This window comes from Chiloscyllium punctatum, chromosome 1, assembly GCF_047496795.1.
Source record: "Chiloscyllium punctatum isolate Juve2018m chromosome 1, sChiPun1.3, whole genome shotgun sequence".
Classification (NCBI taxonomy): Eukaryota; Metazoa; Chordata; class Chondrichthyes; order Orectolobiformes; family Hemiscylliidae; genus Chiloscyllium; species Chiloscyllium punctatum.
The window spans coordinates 39871665-39898925 of NC_092739.1; the positions used below are offsets into that span (position 1 = coordinate 39871665).

At 39.3% G+C, this 27261-nt stretch overlaps 1 protein-coding gene across 9 annotated transcripts in view; it reads right to left on the reverse strand.

Annotated features, from left to right (window-relative positions):
* Positions 1-27261, reverse strand: part of wdfy3 (WD repeat and FYVE domain containing 3) — a 406146-nt gene that overhangs the window by 32507 nt on the left and 346378 nt on the right. For all 9 annotated transcript variants that reach the window (XM_072594588.1, XM_072594809.1, XM_072594597.1 and 6 more), the window contains 8 exons: positions 24710-24790; positions 14989-15043; positions 9870-9989; positions 8819-8936; positions 8398-8504; positions 8095-8248; positions 1954-2045; positions 401-613 (listed from right to left, as the gene is read on the reverse strand). In XM_072594588.1, the coding sequence (XP_072450689.1) occupies positions 401-613; positions 1954-2045; positions 8095-8248; positions 8398-8504; positions 8819-8936; positions 9870-9989; positions 14989-15043; positions 24710-24790 (940 nt within the window). The remainder of the gene's footprint in view (positions 1-400; positions 614-1953; positions 2046-8094; positions 8249-8397; positions 8505-8818; positions 8937-9869; positions 9990-14988; positions 15044-24709; positions 24791-27261) is intronic.

Sequence of the window (27261 nt, forward strand, 5' to 3'; positions counted from 1 at the left end):
CTACCTTAGTAGCATCCGCAAATTTACTAACTCATCCCTCTACACCCATATCCATGTCATCTATGTTCTATGAATGAAAGAAATATGAGATACACAGGTGGAGGTGGAGGAAGGCAGAACTCATGAAGAGTATTGGAGGGTACAAAGATAGAGAGTACAAAGTCAGAAAGGGAACTGAACTCAAGGATCAGAATTTTAAAATTAAGTGTTGAGAGTTAGAAACCGAATGTAAGTTAGCAAGTGCAAATGTTGGAACTAGATTGGATGTAGGTTAGGATATTGACACCGCAGTTTTAGACAAACTTAAGCTTGTGGAATGTGTGAGATGGGAGGCTGGTTATGTCAGTGCTGCAATGATCTAGCTTGGAAGATGTGTTATGTGCCATGCAATGTAACATACCTGTTTGGGAATTTGTCCAAAATTATTGATAAAGCCAATAGTTGCAGTTTCCTTCAGTGGATCATTGATATTATAAATGTCCACCTGCCCTTCGTAAAACAGATGATGGAAGACATTGACTGCTTCTACCGCAGGTGCACCTTGCTGCTTGTAACCAAAGATCAAGTCGATCCATTCATGTAAGTGTGAACTGACATAGTCACATTCCAATGCCTGAAACAAAGGCAGAAATGAAAATCACAGCATTAAGAGGAACTGGTGATGTTAGATAATGTAGACCAAGCATCTATTTAAAATATCAATATCTGACATTGTTTATGGAAGTGAAGTCTTTTACCTAATAGTAAATATAACTTTTACTTTCAAAGTACAAAAATATGAAGATACTGCATTGTACAATTGTTCCAAATATTTATAAATTTGGAATACCTGCAATACCATCAATAACCTATATAATCCAGCATGTCAATATTGCCAACAGGAGGGGCATTCAATGCCAGATGGATCAATTTTCTATTAAATGAGAAGTTAAAATTTGCTGGCCCAGCTTAAATATTATGATAAAGCTGTTAGACTGCAGAGGCAGTTCTACTGGATCTGATTAAGATACAAAAATTAAGATTTTCTGCACACTTTGACAGGGTTTGGGTATCACTGGGAAGACCAGCACACACACATCCATTCTTGCCATGAACTTAATGGCTTGCTAGATCATTTCAGAAGCTAGTTATGAGAAAAACAGCTGTGGGTTGAACCAGGCAGGGATGGCAAATTTTCTTCCTAAAGGATATTAGCAAACCAAATGAATTTATATGATATTTAATGGAAGTTTAATGGTCACCATTACAGAAACTAGTTTTCAACAGCAGGCTTTACAAACTGAATTTAAATTCTACCAACTGACAATTCAGGATTTAAACTAACGCCCACAGCATTAACCTGAGTCTTTGAATTATTAAGGAGAACGTGAGGACTGCAGTTACTGGAGATCAGAGCTGAAAATGTGTTGCTGGAAAAGCGCAGCAGGTCAGGCAGCATCCAAGGAACAGGAGAATCGACGTTTCGGGCATCAGCCTGAAGAAGGGCTTATGCCCGAAACGTCGATTCTCCTGTTCCTTGGATGATACCTGACCTGCCGCGCTTTTCCAGCAACACATTTTCACCTTTGAATTATTAGTCTAGTGCCATTACAAATGCACTACCCTCTTCTCTGAAGATTCCTACAATTGAATATTGGATGGGATTTTGCCTGGTATTCCAAAGATGAAGGAAACATCCTGATGTGTGGAAATCCTGGTAACTCAGCATTATGAAAATGGAAAGCCAGAGCTACAATAATTTAGCAATCAGCGCTATTTAAATATTCCATTTACTGTAATAATACAAGTATAACATATAGGTTCGATCAATGTTGTTTAAAACAGAGTATGTAGCATCCTCAAATGTGAAGTGAAAATATTTAAAATTAACACAATATTCTTCACTCAAGATTCGCAGTGCTAAGTAATACATAACACAGAATATTGAAAGGTTAATACTGTTGCCAGTATTACCTGACGATGAACTCTGATGAATTCTTTTGGGTCCCCTTTGGCCCACGGTGGCAACAACACATCTCCTAATTTTATGCCATTCTGTTTATAACCTAATTATGGAAGAGAGCATATTCATCATTTGTAAACATTATTACAAAACAATACCAATTTTATAGCAAATATGTCTATCACGATACAGAACCATAAACAAGGAAAAGGAACAAAAACAGAAATTGTTGGAAAAATTCAGCAGGCCTGGCAGCTTCTGTAGCAAGAAATCAGAGTCAATGTTTAGGGTTCAGCAATCCTTCTTCAGAACGGAAGAAAAGGAAAAGAAGATGAAGTAACATTGCTGATTAAAGAGTGAATTAGTAAAACAGTGAGGAAGCATATTAACTCCAATGAAGTGGAATCTGTACGGATACACCTTAGATACACTAATCGGCAGAAACAATAGCGAAGATTGTGCATAAATCCCCAAACTGTAGGGATAATATTGGGAAAGATATTAAGTAGAAAATTAGAGAGGCAAGCAATAAAAGGTACATCTGTAATTATGGGTTACTTTAATATGTGTATAGATTGAGGAAATCAAAACAGCAACAATAGTGTAAAGAAGGAATTATTGGAGTGAGAGAGAGAGGATTTTGTTGAGGAACTAACTAACTGAGAGAACAAGCTATCCCAGATTGGGCATTGTGCGATAAGAAAGGAATTCTGGTAATCCAGTTGTGCGAGACCCCATGGGGAAGAGTGACCATAATATGATAGAAATCTTCTTTAAGATGGAGAGAGATGTAGTTATTATGAAACTAGAGTCTTGAATCTAAATAAAGGAAACAATGAGGTGTGAGCTGGCTATGATAAATTGGGAATGTTAATTAAAAGAATGACAATGGGTATGAAATGGCAAACAGTGCATGCAGGAACCGTAACAATTGTTCATTCTTTCTGAGCACTAAAATAAAACTGGAAAATGGCTTTTCCATGGCCCACAGGGTAATTATGGATAATATAAAATCTAAAGAAAGGACATAGCAATTAGCCAAACAAAAAAAAACAAATGTGAGGCATGACAGCACTTCAAATTTCAGCAAGGGAGGCAAAGGGATTGATTAAGTGGTGGTGGTGGTGGGGGCGGGGGGAACAGAATAAGAGGGTAAGCTTGTGGGGAACATATAGTGATTGTAAAAAAAATTAGTTAAGACAAAGATTCCTTATAATCAGAAACAGGACAAGTTATAATGGGGGACAGAGAAATGGCAGATCAATTAAATGTATATTTTGGTCTGTGATCACAAAACAGTACTCAAATAACATCCTAAAAATATTGGAGAACATAGGGACCAGTGAGAGGGAGAAACTGAAGGAAATCAGTCTTAATTAGGAATTGGTTTTGGCGAAATTAATGGGATTAAAAACTAGGGCTTGATAAATTACATCTCAGAATACTGAAAGAAGTGGCCATGGAAAGTACGAGAGGGAATTTTAAAAGATTAATAGCAAGGCACAGTGACAGGATTTGACAAATTTAGGATAAAGTTATGAAAGTAGTCATGCTTGACAAATCTCCTGGAATTTTGCGAGAAGTATACAAAATTGAAACACATATTGAGGGCAGTGTACTGACATGGATAGAGAATGGGTGGCAGGCAGAAAACAAAAAATTGGATTAAATGGGTCTTTTTCTTTGTAAAAAGGAAAAAGCAAGTTAACATAGTCTACCAGACCATAGGCTGATCTCTCATTAGAGAGACACAACTGGTGGTGGTTTAACCTGAGGGTCATCATGTCGCAGGTGAGGGAAGATATTAAGGAGGGGGGTGGGGTCATTTCTTGTAATATCAGCCAGAGTGGGAATTGAATCCAAAATGTTGGTGTCATTCTGCATTGCACACCAGCAATCCAGCCAACTGAGCTGACCAGCCCACTTTTTCTGTGTGGCAGACAGGGATCAGTGCTTGAACCCCAGCTGTACATAATATATATTAATGATTTAGCTAAGATTAGGGCACAGAGATGTTTCATTGAGATTTGAATAAGTGGAGTGTGGAAGTAGTAAGAACTTGGGATACTACTGCATGATGGGATACTTGACCAAGGTAAAAGGTATCTTGGCTCTTAGCTGTAGTGGAAAAATACTACAAGAGATAAAGATTGAGGTTTTGTAATTATAGTTTGATGAAATATACAGAGTATATGTAAACCTTGTTCGTTTCTTGGTCCTTGAGCAAATCGGGAACAAAAGGAGTAATTGTGCTGTGCTTATCTTTACTTTGAATTATTGTACTCAACATTCCTTGGTTGCGGAATGAAATCAAAGTGGTTTGTATCATTGTATAAATTTAGGTTGAACATTCTGCTTGAGAGAGTACTGCGAGACAGTGATGATTGTAGCATCCTCTCTGTGAATTCATAAAAAATAAAGCTTCTTGAAGCAAGTCTCAAAGTCTCAGACTAAGTAATTACCCTGACATTGAGTGAGTGGACAAAGACATGGTAGATAAAGTACAATGTGGAAAAATGTAAGGTTAGCTGTTTTGGCAGCAAAAAAAGGAAGGTAAGTTTTTTTTTGAATGGTGATAGATTTGGAAAGAGGGAGGTGCCACAAAACCTGGGTGCTTTTGTACATCAGTTACTGAAAGTAAACATGCAGGTGCATCTGGCAGTGAGAAAGGCAAGTTGTATGTTGGCCTTCGTAGCAAAAGGATTCAAGTACAGGACTAGGGATGTTTTGCTGCAAATTTATAGGGCCTTGTTGAGACCACACCTGGAGTACTGAGTGTAATTTTGGTTTCCTTATTTGAGGAAGCTTGCGCTGGGGAGAGCACAACAGGATTTTCCAGACTGCTTTCTGGGATGGTGGGACGGATATATGAAGAGACTAGATCAGTTAGGACTATATTTACTGGCGCTTAGAAAAATGAGGGAAAATCTCAAAGAAACTTATAAAGTTTGAACAGGACTAGACAGGAAAACCACAGGAAAGATGTTCCGAATGCCCAGGGAGTCCAGAACTGGGGATGACAGCATATGGATATGGTGTAGACCATTCAGGACTGAGATGAGGAGAAATGTCTTTACCCACAAAGTGGTGAACCTGTGGAATTCTCTGTCACAGAAAGCAGTGAGGCTGAAGCATTTATGCTTTCAACAAGTTTGTTAGATATAGTTCTTAGGACGAAAGGGATCAAAGGGTATAGGTAGAAAGTGGGAACAGGATAATGAGTCAGATGATTAGCCATGATCGTACTGAATTGTGGAACAGGCTCAATGTGCTGAATGTCCTACTCATGCTCCGATTTCTAAGTTCCTAAATAAGCAATGATCAAGGGCTCCAAGCAAAGTGTTGGTTTAATGCACCTTTTGAATTCCTGGGAACATAAATAATGATTTCACTTAAATTTAAGCTAGAAATATTTGGTTGCACACATACAATTTCCCTGATATGATTCCTGAAAGCACTGCTTCTTCTTCAGGACATCAAATTGTGTAATCATGATTTAATGTGTGTTCTGACAGAAGCAAAATGCAAATAATATTTGCACTAAGTATCAACACAAATCCATATGAGAAATGATTTTACTTAAGCACATTAACTTTAGTGTTATGCACTAAACTTTATGTGCTTTTTGAGCAAGTAGTCTAAACTCATTTCCAACCATAGCCAAAACAAACAACTTCTCATGAGAGTTACAAAGTTGAAAACTTTGTAAAAATTGATGCATCCATGACATGGCTACGTGATCCACTTTGTACAACCTATATCCTATCATACAAATTTCTCAAATGATCTAAATTTAGCTGATTATTCTGCAGGCTTTCAAAGCATCAGAAAAGCATGTGATTAAGTTCACAGAGAGTAATTTTATATTACCACAGGCAGTTAGATCACTAGTTAACTTTCCATTCCCTTGTTAAAGATGAAAACAACAACTTCACTGTGCACACAAAGGGATGTGTTTGCTTGCATGCACTCACACATATGTGCATGTGCATGAGAGAAGGAGGAGAGGGAGGAGTTTTTGGTTGCTGCCTGTAACTCATACAGACCTTCATGGGTCTTTCTGGACTGATGCCCAGGATCATCTCCATTCTGCTCCATCAGCAGCAAGCTTGAATATATTCACTTACATATTTGCAAATGTGAGACTCCATAGTAATCTAGGTGCCAGGGTATATGGCTTAATTTCTCCAAACTGGTTCATTTAAGGCCTTTCATTAATAGCACATTCTACTGCGTTTTAACCCCTAACCTCAAGCAAACAGACCTACAAAACCACAAAATATGGCTGGGCCTCAAAGCAATGTCAGGCCCTAGCCTTACCGGCAAAAACTGTTCACTGCTCCTGGAATACAAAAGTTTCTCTGGCTTCCTTTTCTGCAAACTGTCTTAAATTCTTCCCTCTGTCATTTCTTCCTCAAACAAGTGAGGACCTCATTGATTGTTTTGTCCAGTTACTTTGCCACTGCTTTCTCTTCTTCTCACCCACCAGGTTAAACCTCCATTAAAATATTCACTTCTCTGCATTGGCCCTGAACTTGCATCCTTTCTATGTTTTTTTCTCACCTCCCCTCATTCTCTTCAAGATCACTGTCGATCAGATTTACTTCCTGCTTTCTTAATCCCATACCCCCTAAACTATTGTCATCCAATTTCCCTTCCTGGCTCTCATATTAATACTTTTCTCAGGCACTGTTCCTTCTAATCTGTGTTGTCACTACTCTCAAATACTAACCTCCGTCCGCTATTCTTGTAAACTACCATCCAATCTACATCTCCCATTCCTCTTCAAAATCCTTCAGCATCTTGTCACTTCCTAAATTTGAAGCAATCTTTCTCAGAATTATATGTTTGATTCCCTCATCATGTTTCCACTGCTGCCATGGCACCAAAGTGGCACATATTTTAGCCTATAATGTCAGGTCATTCAAAACTTTGCTTCTTTGTGAACTCCCAACAAACCCTCTTCACCCATATGTTTGCTGATCTACAGTGAGTTCTAGTTAAGAAATACTACTTTAAAAAACAAATATTTTAATTTCCCCATTGCCCTGTACTTCTCCACCTCTGTCACCATCTCCAGCTCCCCAATCTTCCTTGATACCCGAGCTCCTCTAATTCTGGCCTGTTGAGGATTGATGATTTTAACTGTTCTGTGATTGGTGGGCATGCCTACAGCTACCTGAGCCTTAAGTGCTGGAATTCCATTTTTGAACCTCTCTGCCCCTCCTCTTTTAAGGCATTCCTTAAAACCTGTGTGACCAAGACATTTACTCTGATGTCTCATGGGGTATGGGTAGGTGGAATTGCATGTTATTAATATGCCGATTAGAAAACTGTGGGAAGGTGGGTGGAACACATTAGTTTGAGCACCAGAGACACTTACATTTGGGAATCCCAGGATGACAGTGACAGGGGAAGGTGTTCAGGAAAGAAAAGAATCCCCGCTCAGAAAATCTGCCAACGTAACAGAAACATACCCCTACGGATATCTAGATTAATTTTTTTTGTACCAGAGTGCCCTTATGGATGAACAAAACCTATATTAAAACATAAAAACAATGTTTCAACTCATGAAAGCTCATCATAATCTCTAGGGATACGGAAGAATTTTAGGTGAGACATTAAAGCTTGGGCCTGACTGTTCAGTCTCATGGGCAGAAGATATTCCAATTCAGTATTCCACAAAAATCTTTGACTATATTTATTTCGCAATCAATAGCAATAAAATAAATTACACTGACAGCATCTTCTTGCCAAATGAAAATTGGTTGTCACATTTTGAAAGTGATGAAGTTTAAATGCTAAAAAGATAGGGAAGCAGCGTGGCACTAGCTAGGTAGCTCTTTCAGGAGCGCGTACAGACATGTGTTGAACATCCTTATTCTGTACTGTAAAATTCTATATACCAACAGTGCAAAAGTGACCATATTTTAAAAAAAATCAAAGTATGTTGTGATAAAATTCAATATTCATAACATATAACCTTATATTTCTTGTAAAGAAGGTTGCTCAAACAGACTAGAGTCTGGAGAACTGGATGTGTTATACTGCAGTCTTATTTTTACTCTGCGGTCCCTTCAAGTATAGCTTATTGTTGATAGTGTGAGACAGTGTACCTTTCTAAAATTTCTATGCTCACATGCACACCATACCTAGATCAAAGTTGTTGGAGTTTAGAAGGAACTCTGGAAGATAAAAGAATTCTGGAATGAGTTCTTTTACATCGGCCATGTTGTGTTTGGATGCAGAGTACCAGGCCTCTCGTACACTGTGAAACATTCGATCAGCAAGATCAAAATGGCCACCCTGTGAAAGGAGAATGACACAAACAAATAACATGGTGAAAATTTAGCAATGAAGAAGTACTGTACCTTTAAATTTAAGACTGGACACATTAGTCTGAAGGTGGTGATAAAGTAATTATAAATTGAATAACTGAAGTGCATGTTAGTTACCTGGAGCCGGAGAAATATTTGGGTGAATGGCTCCAATCTTACTAAATAAGAAGCTACAATCATGGCAGAAGAATAGTGTGTGCCATAATGATATGCTGGAGTTTCACCTAGGATTCAAGAGCAGAACAAACATTATCCACACTTAAATTCAAAATCACCAACACAAGTTTTTTTTTACAAAGCAAATAGCTCATTCAAAATTGTAAAAAAAACAAACATCCACATACATAATGTTCTATAAAATTCAATTTAAAGAATTCTTTCATCCAGTTTAACATCTTGTTGCTATATCAAAATATTAAGGTGGCTGTTCATGAATGGCATAAGTCAGGCAAACCATTAGCAAAACCAGAAACAGTTCTGCATCTATTTACACAGCATGCAAGTAGAATCATACTTCTTTCTCTATAAAGAACTTTACCATTTGGATCTTCCCAGTCCTTATATCGTTTCTTATATTGAGCTAATCTCTCATCAGTCTGAGCCCCCATCGGTTTAGCCAGGTTCCGAAATGTTTTAGGATTTGCAAGATCGAGTTCCTATATAAAAGGAAAGGAATTACTTACAAGTACTTCCGTTTGAATATTTAGTAAATAAATTAGTAAAGTATTGCTTTGGTGGGTTGAATGAGAAAGCAATTATTATAATAAGGTTTAAAATACATCAATATTCATTAGTTCAATCTTCTGTTACAATTCAATTTCTAATTTCCTTTGCATGTGAAATCTGGATCTAACAAACTGGTAAGTGTAACATCAATAATGTTCAGTCAGGTCTGCATTTAAAATATATCCCTAAATAGACATGAAATGCTGAGCCTTTGGAAGTTAGGACATGTTTCTAAATATTCCCAATATCATGAAGGCTTCGTAGTGATTATGCAGAACTAGATAATCCCATGGGCAGTTTGAGAATAGGAATCCATACTTAAAAACAAAAATGGAAATAAAAAAAACAATCTGGCATAAAATAACCACTGGATAATTGTAAAATGCCAACTAGTCCATGACAGCAATTGTTTGAATTTTTATAGGATATCCCAAGGCACTTTGTAGGTGTGTTCTCAAAAGGTTTTGACTGAGCCACATAAGTATATATTAAAGCAGATGGTCAAGGCTTGTTTAAGACTAACTGGCTTGAACAAGCATCACAAAGAAAGAACGTGAAGCAAAACTGGAGCGGTTTGGTGGGGGTTTCATAGCATAAGGCCTTTGGGCAAGGTTATGAAAGGATTAAAAATCAGGGAATGAAAACTATCCACCAATGACTCTTAATTATCTTTGAAGTAGTTTAGAAAGCAATCAGCACTTTCAAACTGCACTGTGAAACTAAGGATGGGCTGTGTTGGAAACATCCACACTTGCAAAATGAAACCAAGACCATGATGTAATTAATAACTATTGTTTACTAAAATTCATTAAGGTATAAACTAACTTTCCTTCATTGAATATCGATTTCAAAAGTCTTCATACCTCAGAATCATAGTCTGCAAGAATCCATGGGAACACTGGATACTGCATCAAGTCATTATAGGATCTGCCTGCTAATGTGTTCAGATGCATGAGATATTGGAAATTACTGATTTCTCCTCTCTAAAAGAAAGGCAACAAGGAATGTAATTTTTCTTTTCCCCATGGCTACAGATATAAAGTAACATATATTTGAAATCATTTTACTTCTATGCATTAGACACATCAAGGATGTTCAACATTTTGGAGCCATATATTCTACAGATCAAACCAGCAAGTGGACAACTTGTTATCGTACAAATACGAGATCTCCACACAGTAAACAATGTCAGGGCCCCACCTTATCACAAAAAAATGATTGTTGCAAAACACCAAGATTTCAACCTTTCACAAACGAGAAAAAAAACACACTCCATACTCTACTAAAGTGAAAGGTCTTTTGGTTTAATTAGAAGTATAATTGCCGGTTTAATCATTTGTGAGAAGGAACAGCATTGAATTTAAGCAATTAGAAGCCAATATTTGTAATAAGGTGACAAAGATAAAAGGAAGAAGAATGTGCTTCTGAAAGACTCACGAAAAGGAGAGATTAGATTAGATTTCCTACAGTATGGAAACAGACCCTTCGGCCCAACAAGTCCACACCAACCCTCCAATGAGTAACCCACCCAGACTCATTTCGCTACATTTACTCCTGACTAATGCACTTCAAGCAATGGGCAATTTAGCATGGCCAATTCTCCTAACCTGCACATCTTTGGATCATGGGAGGAAACCAGAGCACCCAGAGGAAACCCACGCAGACATGGAGAATGTGCAAACTTCACACAGACAGTTGCCAGAGGCTGGAATCCCTGGCACTGTGAGGCAGCAGTGCTAACCACTGAGCCACCGTGCCGCCCAGAGGTTCCATTAATGAAACATTGACAGCAGTACTCAGATAGGAAAACGGAGTTGAAAATGTGGTGCTGGAAAAACACAGGAGGCCAGGCAGCATCCGATGAGTAGGAGAATCATCGTTTCGGGCATAAGCCCTTCTTCAGGAATGAGGCTGGTGTGCCAGGCGGGCTGAGATAAAAGGTAGAGGGGACGGGCGCGGCGCTGGAAATACGGTAGGTGGAAGAAGGTGAGGGTGAGGATGATAGGCTGGAGAGGGGTGGGGGCAGGGGCGGAGAGGTCGGGAAGAAGATTGCAGGTCAAGAGGGCAGTGCTGAATCTGGGGTTGGGACTGAGATAAGGTGGGGGGGGGGGGGGGGGGGGAGGAGAAATGAGGAAGCTGGAGAAATCTACATTCATCCCTTGTGGTTGGAGGGTGCCTAGATGGAAGATGAGGCGCTCTTCCTCCAGGCGTCGTGTGGTCAGAGTCTGGCGATGGAGGCGGCCAAGGACCTGCATGTCCTTGGCGGAGTGGGAGGGGGAGTTAAAGTGTTCAGCCACGGGATGATTGGGTTGGTTGGTGCAGTTGTCCCAGAGGTGTTCCCTGAAACTTTCCGCAAGTAGGCGGCCTGTCTCCCCAACATAGAGGAGACCACATCGGGTGCAACTGATACAGTAAATGATGTGTGTGGAGGTGCAGGTGAATTTGGATATGGAAGGATCCATTGGGGCTTTGGAGGGAGGTGAAGGCGCAAGTTTTGCACTTCTTGTGGTTGCAAGGGAAGGTGCCGGGAGTGGAAGTTGGGTTGGTGGGGGGGTGTGGACCTGACGAGGGAGTCATGGAGAGAGTGGTCTCTCCGGAACGCTGATAGGGGTGGGGAGGGAAATATATCCCTGGTGGTGGGGTCTGTTTGGAGGTGGCGGAAATGACGGAAATCCTCATTCCGTCCCATGGCTGAACACTTTAACTCCCACTCTGCCAAGGACATGCAGGTCCTTGGCCTCCTCCATCGCCAGACCCTGACCACACAATGCCTGGAGGAAGAATGCCTCATCTTCCGCCTAGGAACCCTCCAACCACATGGGATGAATGTAGATTTCTCGAGCTTCCTCATTTCCCCTCCCCCCCCACCTTATCTCAGTCCCAATCCCCGTATTCAGCACCGTCCTCTTGACCTGCAATCTTCTTCCCAACCTCTCCGCCTCCACCCCCTCTCCGGCCTTTCACCCTCACTCTCACCTCCTTCCACCTATCATATTTCCAGCGCCCCTCCCCTGAATTCCCTCCCCCCTACACTTTATCTCAGCCCGCCTGGCACACCAGCCGCATTCCTGAAGAAGGGCTTATGCCCGAAACGTTGATTCTCCTGCTTCTCGGATGCTGCCTGGCCTGCTGTGTTTCACCAGCACCACATTTTTCAACTCTTGGTCTCCAGCATCCTCACTTCCTCCTCAGATAAGAAAACCTCAATAATGCTGGGATGGACCCCATAAGAACAAGAGTGAATGAGATCTGTGTCCCACAAAGTATCGATAGGGCTGTGTATAGAATTTCGCATCAGTGGTTGTGGAAAAAAGTTGGGGGAAGGATCTGGTGAAAATAACATATGTCTGAAGGTAAGGCATAAGCGTAGGTACAAAAGAGCACAAAAGGACTTAAAATCAAGCAATTGAAACAAATACTGAAGATAAATTAATTAACTGCACAATAACTTACAGCATGCAAATAAATGGCTAAAACTGAGACAATAAATCTATAGCAAGGAACCAGATGTTGAAGGAAAAATGAATCAGAATTGTCAACTAAACATTGATGATAATCATCAGAAAGGCCAGAGAATGAGGATGGGATAGCTATATTAAATATATGTAACATAACGGCAAAATACTAATGGAAGGCTAGAAACAGAATTCTTACTGAAATGAATATGGAGAAACGTCTAGAATTTGAAAATATGTATATTCTAAAAAGGAAAGTCAAGCTTGATCAGTCTTATTATTTGATTTTCCAGAGACAGCAGATAAAGGAAACACTATATATTCATTTAAATTTTTATCGGCCTTCTTAAAATACTGCACACCACATTCAAGTCTAAGGTTATAATGCATGGAATCAGGGAACAAATAGGCTGGAATAAATAGCAGGCTGGACAAAAGATTGATTATGGGATTAAAAGTAGCTACTCAGGCTTACAAAGGTTAGAAGTGGTGTTCACAATTATCAGATGCTCAACCATTGCTTAATGAATTAATAAGAAACTTCTTTATCTAGCCAGTGGTTAGGATGTGAATCTCACTTCCATAAAGCAGTGGTTCAGCTATGACTGGAATGCTGTGCCTGGTTTTGGCAGCTGCACCTCAAAAAGCATGAAAAGGCCTTAGAGGCTGCAGAAAACATGTACTGGAATGGTTCCAGGGTTGAATGACATAAGTGATGTGATACATTGTTAAAATTGTTGTGTTCTTCTCAGTAAGCTCAAGATGAGTTTTGATGTAAGGGTTCAAAATCATGTAGTTTAGACAGAGTACAGCGAAACTGTTCCCATTCATAGAAGGTTCTAGAAACAGAACATACATTTAAGGCATTTAGGAAAAAAGACCAAAGAAAAAACAAGGAAAAAAACTTATGGAGTAAAATGGTTAGAATCTAGAATAGATTGTTTTAAAATGTGATGGAGGCAAATTCAGCTGTGGCTTTAAAGGCAATGGAGAGATTAGAGGGGGAGAACGATTAAATAGAATTCTCTTGCAATCAACCCAATTACCTCCTTCTATGATGTTACCATTTTATTATGGAGAGTAGTTGAGGTGAATAGCAAATACAGTATACATTTTAGGAAAAGCTAAATAAAATCAGGGAAGAAGAACATAATAGCGTACAAGAAAGTAAAAGTAATCAACTGTATTATGCCAGGTTACAAATACCTCAGCAAGGAGCCTAACAATCACTTCCCTAGCTCCCCACAGAGGTCTCAGATACACCTGATCAAGTGCTGGGGATTTATCTACTTCTACGCATTTTAAGACATTCAGCACCACCTCCTCTGTAATTTGGACATTTTTCAAGATGTCACCATCTAATTCCCCACATTCTACATCTTCCATGTCCTTCCCTAAAGTAATCACTGATGCAAAATACTCATTTAGTATCTCCCATGGCTCCACAGATAGACTACCTTGCCTATCTTTGAAGGGTCCTATTGTGTTCCTAGTTATCCTTTTGTCCTTAAATTTATAAAATCCCTTTGGATTCTCCTTAACCTTATTTGCTCAAGCTATCTCATGTCCCCTTTTTGTCCTCCTGATTTCCCTCTTAAGTAATCTCCTACTGCCTTTATACTCTTCTAAGGATTCACTTGTTCACTGCTGTCTATACCAAATACATTTTTCCTTCTTTTCTTAACCAAAACCTCAAATTTCTCTAGTCATCCAGCATCCCCTACACCTACCAGCCTTGCCTATCACCTTAATAGCAGCATACAGTCTCTGGACAGTTGTTATCTTATTTTTGAAGGCTTCCCTGGAGCGTCAGAGACTGAGGGGTGACCTTATAGAGATTTATAAAATCATGATGGGCATGGATAGGGTAAATAGGCAAGGCCTTTTCCCTGGGTTGGGGGAGTCTAGAACTAGAGGGCATAGGTTTAGGATGAGAGTGGAAAGATTTAAAAAGGACATTCCACATTGTAGGGAATCTAAAAAGGGGCAACTTTTTCATGCAAATGCTGGTGCGTGCATGGAAAGAGCTACCAGTGGAAATGGTGGTGGCTCGTATAATTACAACATTAAAAGGCATTTGGATGGGTATATGAATAAGAAAGTTTTAGAGGGATGTTGGCCAAGTGGTGGCAAATGAGACTAGGTTAATTTAGGGTATCTGGTTGGCATGGACGAGTTGGACCGAAGGGTCTGTTTCCGTGTTGTACATCTCTATGACTCTAAGTTAAATTACAAGAATAAAGCAAAGGAACAAAAGTGCAAAGGGTGTTTTATTTCAAACAAAAAGAATGATCAACATGTACAAAAAGATTTGAGCTAGAGTAGAAGAGATAAAAGCCTCGGAAACATTTAAGAATCAAGATGATGTTGTAATCAGGATTAGGCTAAGACTATTTTTATTCAAAAAAGAAGTCTTCATGCAAGACTATTAGCTATCTTGTACATTTACTTCATGCAAAGTGCATTATGACAAATGTTAAGCCATTCTGTTTGCTTTCAATTCTGTCATTAATTTTGTTTTACTTACCTCCCATCTTTGTGTTACAGACTTCTCTCCCACCAAAGTACTAAGCAAACCAGATCTGGGGACAGATAATAAACAATGCTTTAGCTTGCATTTAGAATAAAATATATAAAAAATACTAACCAAAATATCTCTCAAAGAGATGGTTGGCTTAAATTTCAAGTTTCTTACTTCCTGCATGGAAAGTTTCAGCGATTTAAATAGCAGTTGTTACAATACCTTTTCACAGAATATAATATCAGGAAGAATGTATACTTTGTTCTACCATTGGTAACATGAATACATGTAATTCATTTGAACAGTGAATCTAGTTTTGTGATACAATGTTCTTATATATGGAGTACAATTGCTGGCTTCTTCCAGGATGGCAGTGAGTGATAATGAATCTAAGGATGTGAAAATGACGCAAGAAATCCTTGTTAAGCAGTGGCAGTACACTGTTGTTGTATGGTTTATGCAGACTCCATGATAACAGAATGGCCTGGAAAAAGGCGTAAGATACTGGACTAATCATAGAAAAGTGCTTTAAATCATGAATGATTGGGAAAATACTAGGTTATTTGGCTGTTAAGACTGCTGCGACGATTTGTTATGAATTTTAATTACATTTTGTTTCTCTTTGGATGATAAGATGCAGGGTTGGTTCTTTGGGTCCAAAGAAGAAATATGGATCCTCCCCTACAGTATCTGGTCCAAACTACCTAGTTACGCATGCTTAGGGTTCTATTGCTTTTTATTCTGCTGTCTCTCATATTCTGGCAAATGCATACTTCCCATTTGGTTTGCAATAGGGAGGAAGGGACACACTGACAGAGCATCAGCAAATGAAGCCGAGAAATTAAAATTTTTCGAACTTTCTACTGCAGAACAAATTCATCATCCATTCTGACCTTCAGAGTGTGCTTCCCACTGAGGAGGTAAAATCAGACCTTATTGATTCACCAGATAGCACAATAATTTTTCTTTTACATAATCAATCATTATTTACTTCCCTCAATCTCTTTTCCAATTTTGGCAGTTCTGTTGGATGTTTCCCTAATCTGTGATTTAGATTTTTTTTCCAACCTTGTAATATTACTTGAGGGATACATTTCTGATTTTGTGCTCCAAGCTCTTACGTCAGTAGTACCAACACAGCAGTTCAGTGAGCTGTTAACAGGAATAGGATTACTAAAGTAGTAAGACAGGATCTTAGACCAGAATCTGGCTATTCAGAGCTAAGTAAGGAGCAGAAAACATTGGTGCCAAACAGTAAGGGCACAGAATCAGGAAATCAGAAATTAGAGGTGCATGTAGCAATGGTATTACATTAATTGTGACATCAAATGCCTGGAGATTGGTACATCTGTTGACCAACACCGTGGAGGTCAAATTCTTGGAATTTCTGCAAGATGGTGTTCTAGTGCAGTATGCTAATTAGCTAAGTAGCGAGCAGGGTATTTTGGATAAAGTATTATGCAATAAGGAGAAGTTAATTGATAACACTGTTGTAAAAGAACCTTTGATGAAGAGTGACCATAATATGGAAGAAATTTACATTTAAGATTTAAAACAAAGCAGTTCAATCAAACAGAGGATATTAAACATAAACAAAGAATAATTTGGATTGAAATAATACATTAGAAAGGTATTAATGTAAAGAAACAATATCTGGTATCTAAAGAATTAATACATGGTTTACAACAAATGTACATTCCTTTAAAACATGGAGACACAACACGAAAAGCGAGTCAATCGTGGTTAACAAAGGAACTTGAATGCTGTATTAAAGGAGGACGCTTATATTGTTGTGAGAACAAGAAGCAAGCCTGAAAATTGGAAGCATTTTATAATTCATCAAAGATAGACCAAGAAACTGATAGAGAGGTAGGTATAAGGAAGGAATTAACAAGGACAAATGTATTCCCATTACAGAGAGAGACATAATGTGAAATATGGAAATGGGAGCGAAGCTAAATAAATAATTTTTATCTGTCTTCATGGAAGAAGAAACAAGAAATATTCAGAGATATAGAGATCCAAGTGACCAGATAGAATGAGGAACTGAAAGAAATTAATGAGAGTTTAAAAAAAAGTATTGAAGAAATTAATGGGACTAAAATCTGACAAATCGTGGGACATGATGGTGTACCTCCCAATGTTTTAAAGTGGTAGTCAGAGTTGGCAGATGCATTACTGGTCACCTTTTAAAAGTCTATAGATTCTGGAACATTACCTGTAGATTGGAAGGTTGTAAACATACTTCCACCATTTAAGAAGGTGGGGGGGGAAAGAGAGAGAAAACATGGAACAACAGACCTGTGAGCTTGTCATCAGTAGTCAGGAAAATACAAAAAAACATTATAAAGGACATGATAACTGAGTTTGTAGAAAATAATGGTTGTCTTGAGCAAATTCAAACAGGATTTATTAAAGGGAAATTGTGTTTGATAGACCTGTTGACATTTTCTAAACATGGCTTTAGCAAAGCAGATAAGGAGAAGCCAGTGGATGCGATACATTTGGATTTTCAGATGATTTTTGAGAAGTTCCCAAAGAGAAGACTGTTTAGCAAAATTAGGATATTGACAGAAGTAATATACTGACATGGATTGAGGGTTAGTAAACGATTTAAATGAGTGAGTGGACTAATTGGTCTATTCTCAGTTTGGCATGTTGCGATAAGTTGGACGCCACACTGGAATCACTTGGACCCGAACTGCTCAAAATCTCTATGGATTATGATGTAGGAACCAAATGTCAGATTTGTCAGTTTTCTGAGGTCACAGAACTAGGTTATAATGTGAGGATGACACCTTTGACTCTAATCTCCAGCATCTGCAGACCTCACTTTCGCCTATAATGTGAGAAAAGTCTTTAAGGAGTCTCGAACAGACCAAGTGGCCAGGAATATGGTAGGATTTAACATAAACACTGATAAATGAGAAATTATCTAGTTTGGTAGGAGGATAGAGCTACTGAATATTTCTTAAGATGGTGAGAGACTAGCATGTGATGTCCAAAGGACTTGGATATCATTGTTCATCAGATACCAAAAGCTAAAAAAAATCAGATGCCATAAGCAATTAGGACAGCAAATGATGTACTAGGAGATGCAAAGTAAAAATACCTAGCTTCAATGTTATAAAGACTTGATGAGATTGTATCTGGAGTACTGTGCACACATTTGGTTCCTGTGGCTCAGGAAGTATATACTATTTGTACAGGGAAGCTAGCAGAGGCTCACAAGGCTAATTCCTGAGATGGTAGAACTGCTTTATGTAAAGAAATTAAGGAGGCAGAGCCAGTATTCTCCAGAGTTGAGAAGAATGAGAGGTTTTTAAATTTATAGATTTTCTTTAAGGGCTGAAATTGAGGAAGGATGTTCCTTCTGGCTGGGGGCTTTGAATCAGGTGACACAGTCTCAAAGGGGCAAGCCATTCAAAACTGAGATGAGGAGGAATTTCTTCGCTCTCACAGAGTAGTGAATCGTTGGGATCCTCTATTCCAGATGGGCTGTGAAAGCTCAGACATCAATTATATTCAAGACGGTAGCACAGTGGTTAGCACTGCTGCCTCACAGCGTCAGAGACCCGGGTTCAATTCCTGCCTCAGGTGACTGACTGTGTGGAGTTTGCACATTCTCCCTGTGTCTGCGTGGCTTTCCTCCGGTTTCCTCCCACAGCCCAAAAATGTGCAGGTTAGGTGTACTGGCCATGCTAAATTGCCCGTAGTGTTAGGTGAAGGGGTAAATGTATGGGAATGGGTCTGGGTGGGTTGCGCTTTGGAGGGTCGGTGTGGACTTGTTGGGCCGATGGGCCTGTTTACAGACTGTAAGTAATCTAATCTAATCTAATCTATTAGATTTCTAGATACAAAGGATCTGATCTATTTTTGGCCCACTGTTGGTTGCCATTTTTACAATTGACCTGGATGAGGGCATAGAAGGATGGTTTGTAAATTTGCGGATGACACTAAAGTCGGTAGAGTTATAGAAAGTGTCAAAGGATGTTGTAGGTTACAGAGAGACATAGATGAGCTGCAGAGCTAGTCCAAGAGGTGGCAAATGGAACTTAAAGTGGAAAAGTGTGATGTGATTCATTGTGGGAGTAACAGGAATGCAGAGTACTGGGCTAATGGCAAGATTCTTAATAGTGTAGATGACCAGAGAGATCTCGGTGTCCAGGTAAGTAGATTCTTGAAAGGTGCCACCCAGGTTGATATGGTTGTTAAGATGGCATACGGTGTGTTCGCTTTTATTGGTGGAGGGATTGAGCTTCAGAGCCATGAGATCATGCTGCAGCTGTATAAAACTCTGGTGCAGCCACATTTGGAGTGCAGATCTGGTCACTGCATTATAGGAAGGACGTGGAAGCTTTGGAAAGGGTTCAGAGAAGATTTACTAGAATGTTGCCTGGAATGGAGCTAGAATGTTGCCTAGTATGGAGGGAAGGTCTTACAAGAAAGGTTGAGGGACTTGAGGCTGTTTTCATTAGAGAGAAGATTGAGAGGGAATGTAATTGAGACATAAGATTATCAGAGGGTCAGATAGGTTGGACAGTGAGAGTCTTTTCCTCAGATGGCGAAGGCCAGTATGAGGGGACGTAGCTTTAAAGTGTGGGGAAATAGATGTAGGACAGATGTCAGAGGTAGTTTCTTTACTCAGAGTAGTAGTGGCGTGGAATGCACTGCCGGCAACAGTAGTAGACTCACCAACTTTAAGGGCATTTAAATTGTCATTGGATAGGCATATGGACATGAGTAGAATGGCATAGGTTAGATGGGCTTCAGATTGGTTCCACAGGTTGGTGCAACATTGAGGGCTGAAGAGCTTGTACTGTTCTATGTTCTAAGGACATCGGGGTATGGGAATATTATGAACATATGGTGTTGAGGCAGATTATCTGCCATGATGTACAATGGTGGAAAGGTGTGTGGGGGGGGGGGGGGGGGGGGTTGAATGGCCTATGCCTACTCCTACGTTTCTAATTGAACTTTAGGTGTTGGTTTGAACACTGGTCAGGGAAAATAAAAAAGAGGATGTGACTGAGAGTTAGGCAGGTAAGGGGATCCAGACAGCCTTAGCTTTTGCAGCTGTCCAACAATTTTGATGTGCTTTCAGCTCGTTTGGATGATGTGGAGGGATGCAGAGTGGACGAGCTCATTAAGTATGGCACCCGTGGTTCAAAAAGCCATTCAACTTGCAGGGAATAATATAGTGAGGGGGTCTTGGACAAAGTTTTCTACAGCAAAAAGCATGAGTCCAGAGGACTGTGTAGCTGCCTAATGCTATAGTCAGAACACCTGCTCAGGGCTGGAGAGGAACTACAGTGGAATGGGAGGATATGGTCATTATGATCCCTGCAGATATCATGACATGAACAGTTCAAGGAAAGAGATACTGCATAGTATGAAGAGCTAGGTACTGAATCATGCTGAAGCTGGTACAGGTCATTCTGCGATAATTCATGTTTCATTAATACAAATTTGCTATAATGCTGGGAACACTGTTTCTAAAACATTAACTTTTAAAACTACAGTGGCCGTAACGCGATTACATCACTACTGCTTTAAGACCTAGTTCTAAAGCATGATTTTTCTATAATATGGGATCACACAAGAATGCAACCATATTATGGAAGAACTAGTTGTATTCTAGTAAGCCACATAACTAGGGAAGTAGAGGAGTTTTAATACTAAATAGTCAAGGCAAGGGATCAAATTTGAGAACAGGTAATCAAAGAGCAGAGACAAAAAATGAGAGAACGTTATTAGCATGGGAATAATAAACAGACCATGACAGGAAGGAACAGAGATTAAGAATCTTAAGGTAAACCAACAGCCAAGGCTAGAGGTTACCAAGAAAAAAGGACAAAACTAAAGGCTTTGTATCTGTCGGTATGTAACATTCAATAAAAAACAGATGAACTGGTATCATAAATACAATTGAATCAGTTATGATCTGGTAGCCATTACAGGTACATAACTGTAGGATGACATAGGTTGGGACTTTAAGATTAGGAAGGACAGGGAGCTGGGAAATGTCGAAAGGCTGTCTCTGCTAATGTAAAATGATATTAGCACAATAGGAAGGTATGAACTAAGTTCAAGAAAGCAGGATTTGGATTGAGATGATAAATGATAAGACAAGAAGGCATTTGTGGGGATGATGTATAAGGCCCCCTAAAAGAAACCTACATGGTAGGACAGAGTACAAAAAGAAGAAATATTGGGAGCTTGTCAGAAATTTTAATCGACATATAGACTGAAAACAATAATCAGATGGGTAAAGATAGCCTAGATGAGGATTTCACAGAATGATTTCAGAAAAGCTTCTGAGAAAAGCATGCTTGGAGCCAACCAGAGAACAGAGGCAGTATTGTGCAATGAAATAGGATTGATCAATAATCTTTTGGTGAAGGTGTCCCTAGTTAGCAGTAATCACAAAATGATTGAATTTTACATTCAGTTTAAGAAAAATTGGGTTTAAAACTAGAAATTAAAATTCAAATTAAGAGGACATGAAAGCAGAGTTAATACAAGTGAATAAGCAAATAAAGTTAAAGGATAGGTCAAAAGATGTAGTGATAGAAATTTAAGGGCATGTTTCAAAACATACAGAATGGATACATTGCAAAAATAATTTTAAAAAAACTCCAAGGAATGGACCCAACAGCTACAAAAGCTGTTGTATCAAATAGAGAGATAGCATATAACTTAGCCTTGACAGGTGGCAGATTTGAAGACTGAATAGAATATTAAAAAAAAAATTCAAGGTTAATGAGGGGAAGAAAAGTAGAGTCTGAAAGAATGCTATTTAGAAATACAAAAAATAGATAGCAAGAGTTTTAATAAGTATTGAAAAAGAAAAAAAAAGAATATTGGTCCAATAGAAAGTGAGTCTGATGAATTAATAATGGAAAATAAGGAGAGGGCTGATGAATTGGTGCTTTGCATTCATCCTCATAAGAGAGCATAAGAGTAATGTCTAGCTGCAAGTAGCTGTAAATCAGGAAATGGAAGGGAGGAATAAATTTTAGACAATTACAATCACCATGGAAGGGATACTGGACAAATGTTTTGAAATTAAAATTCACACAACACCAGGTTATAGTCCATCAGGTTTATTTGGAAGCACTACTCCTTCATTAGGTGGTTCCAGACGAATTGGACCAAAGGGTTTATTTCCATGCTGTACCTCTCTATGACTCTATGATTCTTTGACAACCACCATACTTTATTGGCAGAGTAGGTCATTTTTGGCAAGCAAGATATAAGAAGTGGTGTGTCACAGGGATCAGTGTTGGGCCTCAGCTTTTGACAATTTATATAAATGAATAGATGACATAGACGAATAAACTGAAGGTATGGTTGCTAAATTACTTAGTGACATCAACAATAAGTAAAAAAGTAAGTTTTAAAGAGGACAGGATAAGACTACACATAGATATAGATAGGTTAAGTGAGTGGGCAAAAAAAAAATCAGAATCCCGACAGTATGGAAGCAGGCCATTTGGTCCAACGAGTCCACACCGACCTCCAAAGAATATCCCACCCAGACCCATTACACTACCCTATTACTCTATATTTCCCACGACTAACGCACCTAACCTGAACACTATGGACAATTTAGCAGGGCCAATTCATCTAACCTGCATATCTTTGGACTGTGGGAGGAAACTGGAGCACCCAGAGGAAACCCATGCAGGCACGGAGAGAACACACAAACTCCACACAGACAGTCACCAGAGACTGGAATTGAACCCAGGTCCCTGGCGCTGTGAAGCTGCAGTGCCAACCAATGAGCCACCTTGCCGCCCTAGCTAATAGTGTACAATTTTGGAAAACGTGAAATAGTTGATTTTGGCAAGAAAAATCAAGAAAAACATTATGTGGGTGGCACAGTGGTTAGCACTGCTGCCTCACAGCGCCAGAGACCTGGGTTCAATTCCCGCCTCAGGCAACTGTCTGTGTGGAGTTTGCACATTCTCCCTGTGTCTGCGTGGGTTTCCTCTGGGTGCTCCGGTTTCCTCCCACAATCCAAAAATATGCAGGTTAGATGAATTAGCCATGCTAACTTGCCCGTAGTGTTAGGTGAAGGGGAAAATGTGTGGGAATGGGTCTGGGTGGGTTGCTCTTCGAAGGGTCGGCATGGACTTGTTGGGCCAAAGGGCCTGTTTCCACACTGTAACTAATCTAAAGAAAAATTATCTTGAGATGCAGAGAGATCTGTGTGCCTTATTCTGTAAATCTCAAAAGGTTAGTATGTAGGAACAGCAAATAATTAGTAAAGCTGATGAAATGTTACCATTTATTTTGAGTGAATTTTTAAAAGAAAACTCATTTACCGGTTTTGGGTATCTGTGATTAGTCCAGATTTGTTTCCCATCCCTAATTTCCCACAGTGCAAAACATGATTCACGTTTAGACCAGACCAGGTAAGGATGGTTGACTTCCTATCCTAAATGACATTAGTGAACCAGCTGAGTCTTTACAGTAATTGACTTAACATTAGATTTGTAATTCCAGACTTTTATTGAATTCAAATACTGCCAGCTGCCATGGTGGGATTCAAACCTGGTTCCCACAATGTTACTCAGGTATCTAGATCAATCGTCTGGTGACAATACCACTAGGTTGTCACCTTCTAATGAGATGGAATATAAAAAGTAGGGAGATCATTTTCAGTTCTACAAGCATTGGTGAGACCATATTTTGATTTCTGTGCACTGTATTGATCCCATTACTTATGTAAATACATAGAAGTATTTCAGAGAAGGTTCACTAGATGAATATGTTGAATGGGTGGGTTGTCTGAGGAGGAAAGATTAAACAGACTGGGTTTATATCTGTTGGAGTTTAAAACAGTACAGATAACTTGTCTGAAATGCACAAGCCCAAGTGATATCAGAAGGATGGTTGTGAAAAGAATGATTCTGCTTGCAGGAGACTCTAGTACAAAGAGTCACTATTTAAAAGTAAGGAGTCACCCCTTTAAGACAGAGACAATAAAAAAAATGCTCCCAGAAAGTTACGTGTCTTTTGAGAAAGAGAATTCACAAGGTGCAAGTAAAGCATTTGAATAGTTTTAAGATACAGAGATAGATTCTTGATCAACAAAACAGCAAAGGGTTATTTGGGACAGATGAGAATGCAGAGTATTCAAATGAGCCATGATCTTATTGAACGCTGATCAGGCACAAGAAGCTGAGTGACCTAGACACAAATGTACAAATTAGAAGCTGCAAATGTTTGTAAAATTATGTATAGTATTGCAAATACAACACAACTATCTGAAGGAGCCAAGATATGACAGCAGATATATTCTATAAAGAGAGAAGCTAGAGAACATGAGATTTGGAGTTATAGCCATAGTATAGAGATTGTCACAATAAGATAAAGTAAATTTCAATTAAAATTAAGGTGAAAATAGTTTAAATAAGGAAAAGGGATTGATAGATACTTAAAAACACTCCTTACTTCTGCAACAACAAATCAATTTACAATGTTCTATAATTCTAAATACCTGTCGAATACTTAAGAAGTTATTTTCTAACGTGACATTCAACAATTCTAAAGGTCCAACAATAGCTGAGGAAAATCAGGCAACGGATGTCACAACTTTATTTAAATATAACCAAACAATTTCTATTCTATTCATTTATAGCAAACACTTACAAAACATTGGAGAAAGAAACAAACAGTTGTGGGGAAAATCCCAGATTCTAAGGTTAGCTTCACTTACCCCTGTTCCACACTTGTATTTGGCCGTTGCCCAGATACAGACTCAGAGCTGTCAGTCAAGGAAGGAACAACAGCTAAAAATCTAAAACACAAAAATATTGAAGCAAATAACTGAGAAATAGGACAACCAGGTAATAGAAGAAATGCAAGGACGGAAAGTTCAAGGTTAAAAAAATGTCAATGTTACATAATTAACTATAATTATATATTATTACTTTTCCCTTCTTGCGAGAAGCAGACAACCAAATTTTGGATGACCTCTAATTTACAGAGGGAAGAAAGTGGACCACGAGGCACAAAGTGCTTTGTAGCAACAAGTTCGGAGGTGATCGTGGGACAAATGTGGTGTCAGCAGCAGATGAATTCACCGAAAGCAATCAGAGTTCAGCTATATTATGGTTGTAGTGATCAGATAGTCTTAGTGATCGTGTATCATGTCATCAGAACCTCATCACAGGGTCAGAGAATACTACAGTAGAATCGCGATTATCTGAATGGGATTGGCAGGGAGTATTTTGTTCAGATAATTGATTGTTCAGATAACTGGAAACAAGTGGTAATTTATGAGTGCCGGTTATCCAGCAATGCACACCATAATACTGTTTACCCAACAACTGATCTATCGTAAACAAGCGGTAATTTGACTGCTGGTTATCAAACATTTCTCCATTACCTGGCAATGCATGCTATAGTGCCGTTTAATTGATAACTGAATACTGAGTTGCCTAATGCCATTTTTACAGATACTTGAGGTCTCATGCGGATGTTCAGATATTCGAGGTTCTACTATATAACACTGGATGTAGCCATTCAGTCCATTGAGTTTGTGCTGCTCTTTCCATGAGCATTACTGATATCTCAAATCTCTGTGCTTTCTCTAACTTCATGAAGCATTTTTCTCTCTCAAGTATTTATTCAATTACCTTTATAAAGCTATTAAATGTGTTACCACCAATCTGACAGCAAGTGCATCCCAAACGGTCAAAGTCAGAGGTCTCCTGCACAGAGAAAGGCCCTTCTGCCCATCGAGTCTGCACTGATCAAAAATACCCACCTAACTATTCTAATCATATATTCCAGCTCTTGGCCCATAGCCATGTTTGCCACGGCATCACAAATGCAATCTAAGTTGTCTATAAAAGCTTTTTTGGATGTCAGCTTTGGTTCTTTTGTCAATCATCATAAACGTCTGCCCTCTACCATCCAACCTCATTCTTATCATTCATCACCTTAAACAAACAATGGTCCAATTTCATCCACCAATGTATCTGCCTATTCCATTAGTTCAATCAGGCTGTCATGGAGTCGTAGAGCTGTACAGCTTGGAAACAGACCCTTTAGTCCAACTCGTCCATGCTGACCAGATATCCTAAATTAATCTCATCCTATTTGTCAGCATTTGGCCCGTAAACCCTCTATGTCGCTCGAAACCCTTCCTATTCATAAACCCATCCAGATGCCTTTTAACTGTTGCAATTGTACCAACCTCCACCACTTCCCTTAGTAGCTCATTCCATACGTGCACAATCCTGTGTGAAAAAGTTTCCTCTTAGGTGCCTTTTAGATCTTTTCCTTCTCACCTTAAACATATGCCCTCTAGTTTTGGATTAGCCCATCCCAGGGAAATTACCTTGTCGATTCACCCTATCCATGCCCATCGTGATTTTATAAACCTTGATAAAGTCACCCCTCGGTGTCCAATGCTCCAGAGAAAATAGCCCCAGCCAATTCAGCCTCTCCCGATGCTCAAACCCTCCAACCCTGGCAACATCCTTATAAATCCTTTCTGAACATTTTCAAGTTTCACAACATCCTTCCTATCGCAGGGAGACTAGAACTCAACACAATATTCAGAAGTGGTCTATCCAATGTCCTGCACAGCTGCAACATGACCTCCTAATTCCTATACTCAGTGCACTGACCAATAAAGGCAAGCATACCAAATGCCTTCTTCACTATCCTGTCTACCTGCGACTCCACTTTCAAGGAACTATGAACCTGCACTCCAAGGTCTCTTTGTTCAGCAACACTCCCCAGAACCTTACTATTAAGTACTGCCCTGATTCGCATTTCCAAAATTCAGCACCACACATTTAATCTAATCAAACTCCATCTGCCACTCCTCGGCCCAGTGACCTATTTGATCAAGGTCCCATTGTACTCTGAGATACCCTTCTTTGCTGTCCACTACACCAACAATTTTGGTGTTGTCTGCAAACTTATTGACCAACCTCCTATGTTCACATCCAAATCATTTATATAAATGACAAAAAGCAGTGGTACCAGCACTGCTCCTTGTGTCACACTGCTGTTACAGGCTTCCAGTCTGAAAAGCAATCCTCCAGCACCACCCTCTGTCTTTTACCTTTGAGCCTATTTACTATCCAAATGGCTAGTTCTCCCTGCATTCCACGGGACCTAACTTTGCTCACCAGTACCATAAAGAACCTTGTCGAACACCTTACTGAAGTTCATATAGGTCACGTCCACCACTCTATCTTCAGCGATCTTCTTTTTCTCTCCAAAAACTTCAATCAAGTTAGTGAGACACTA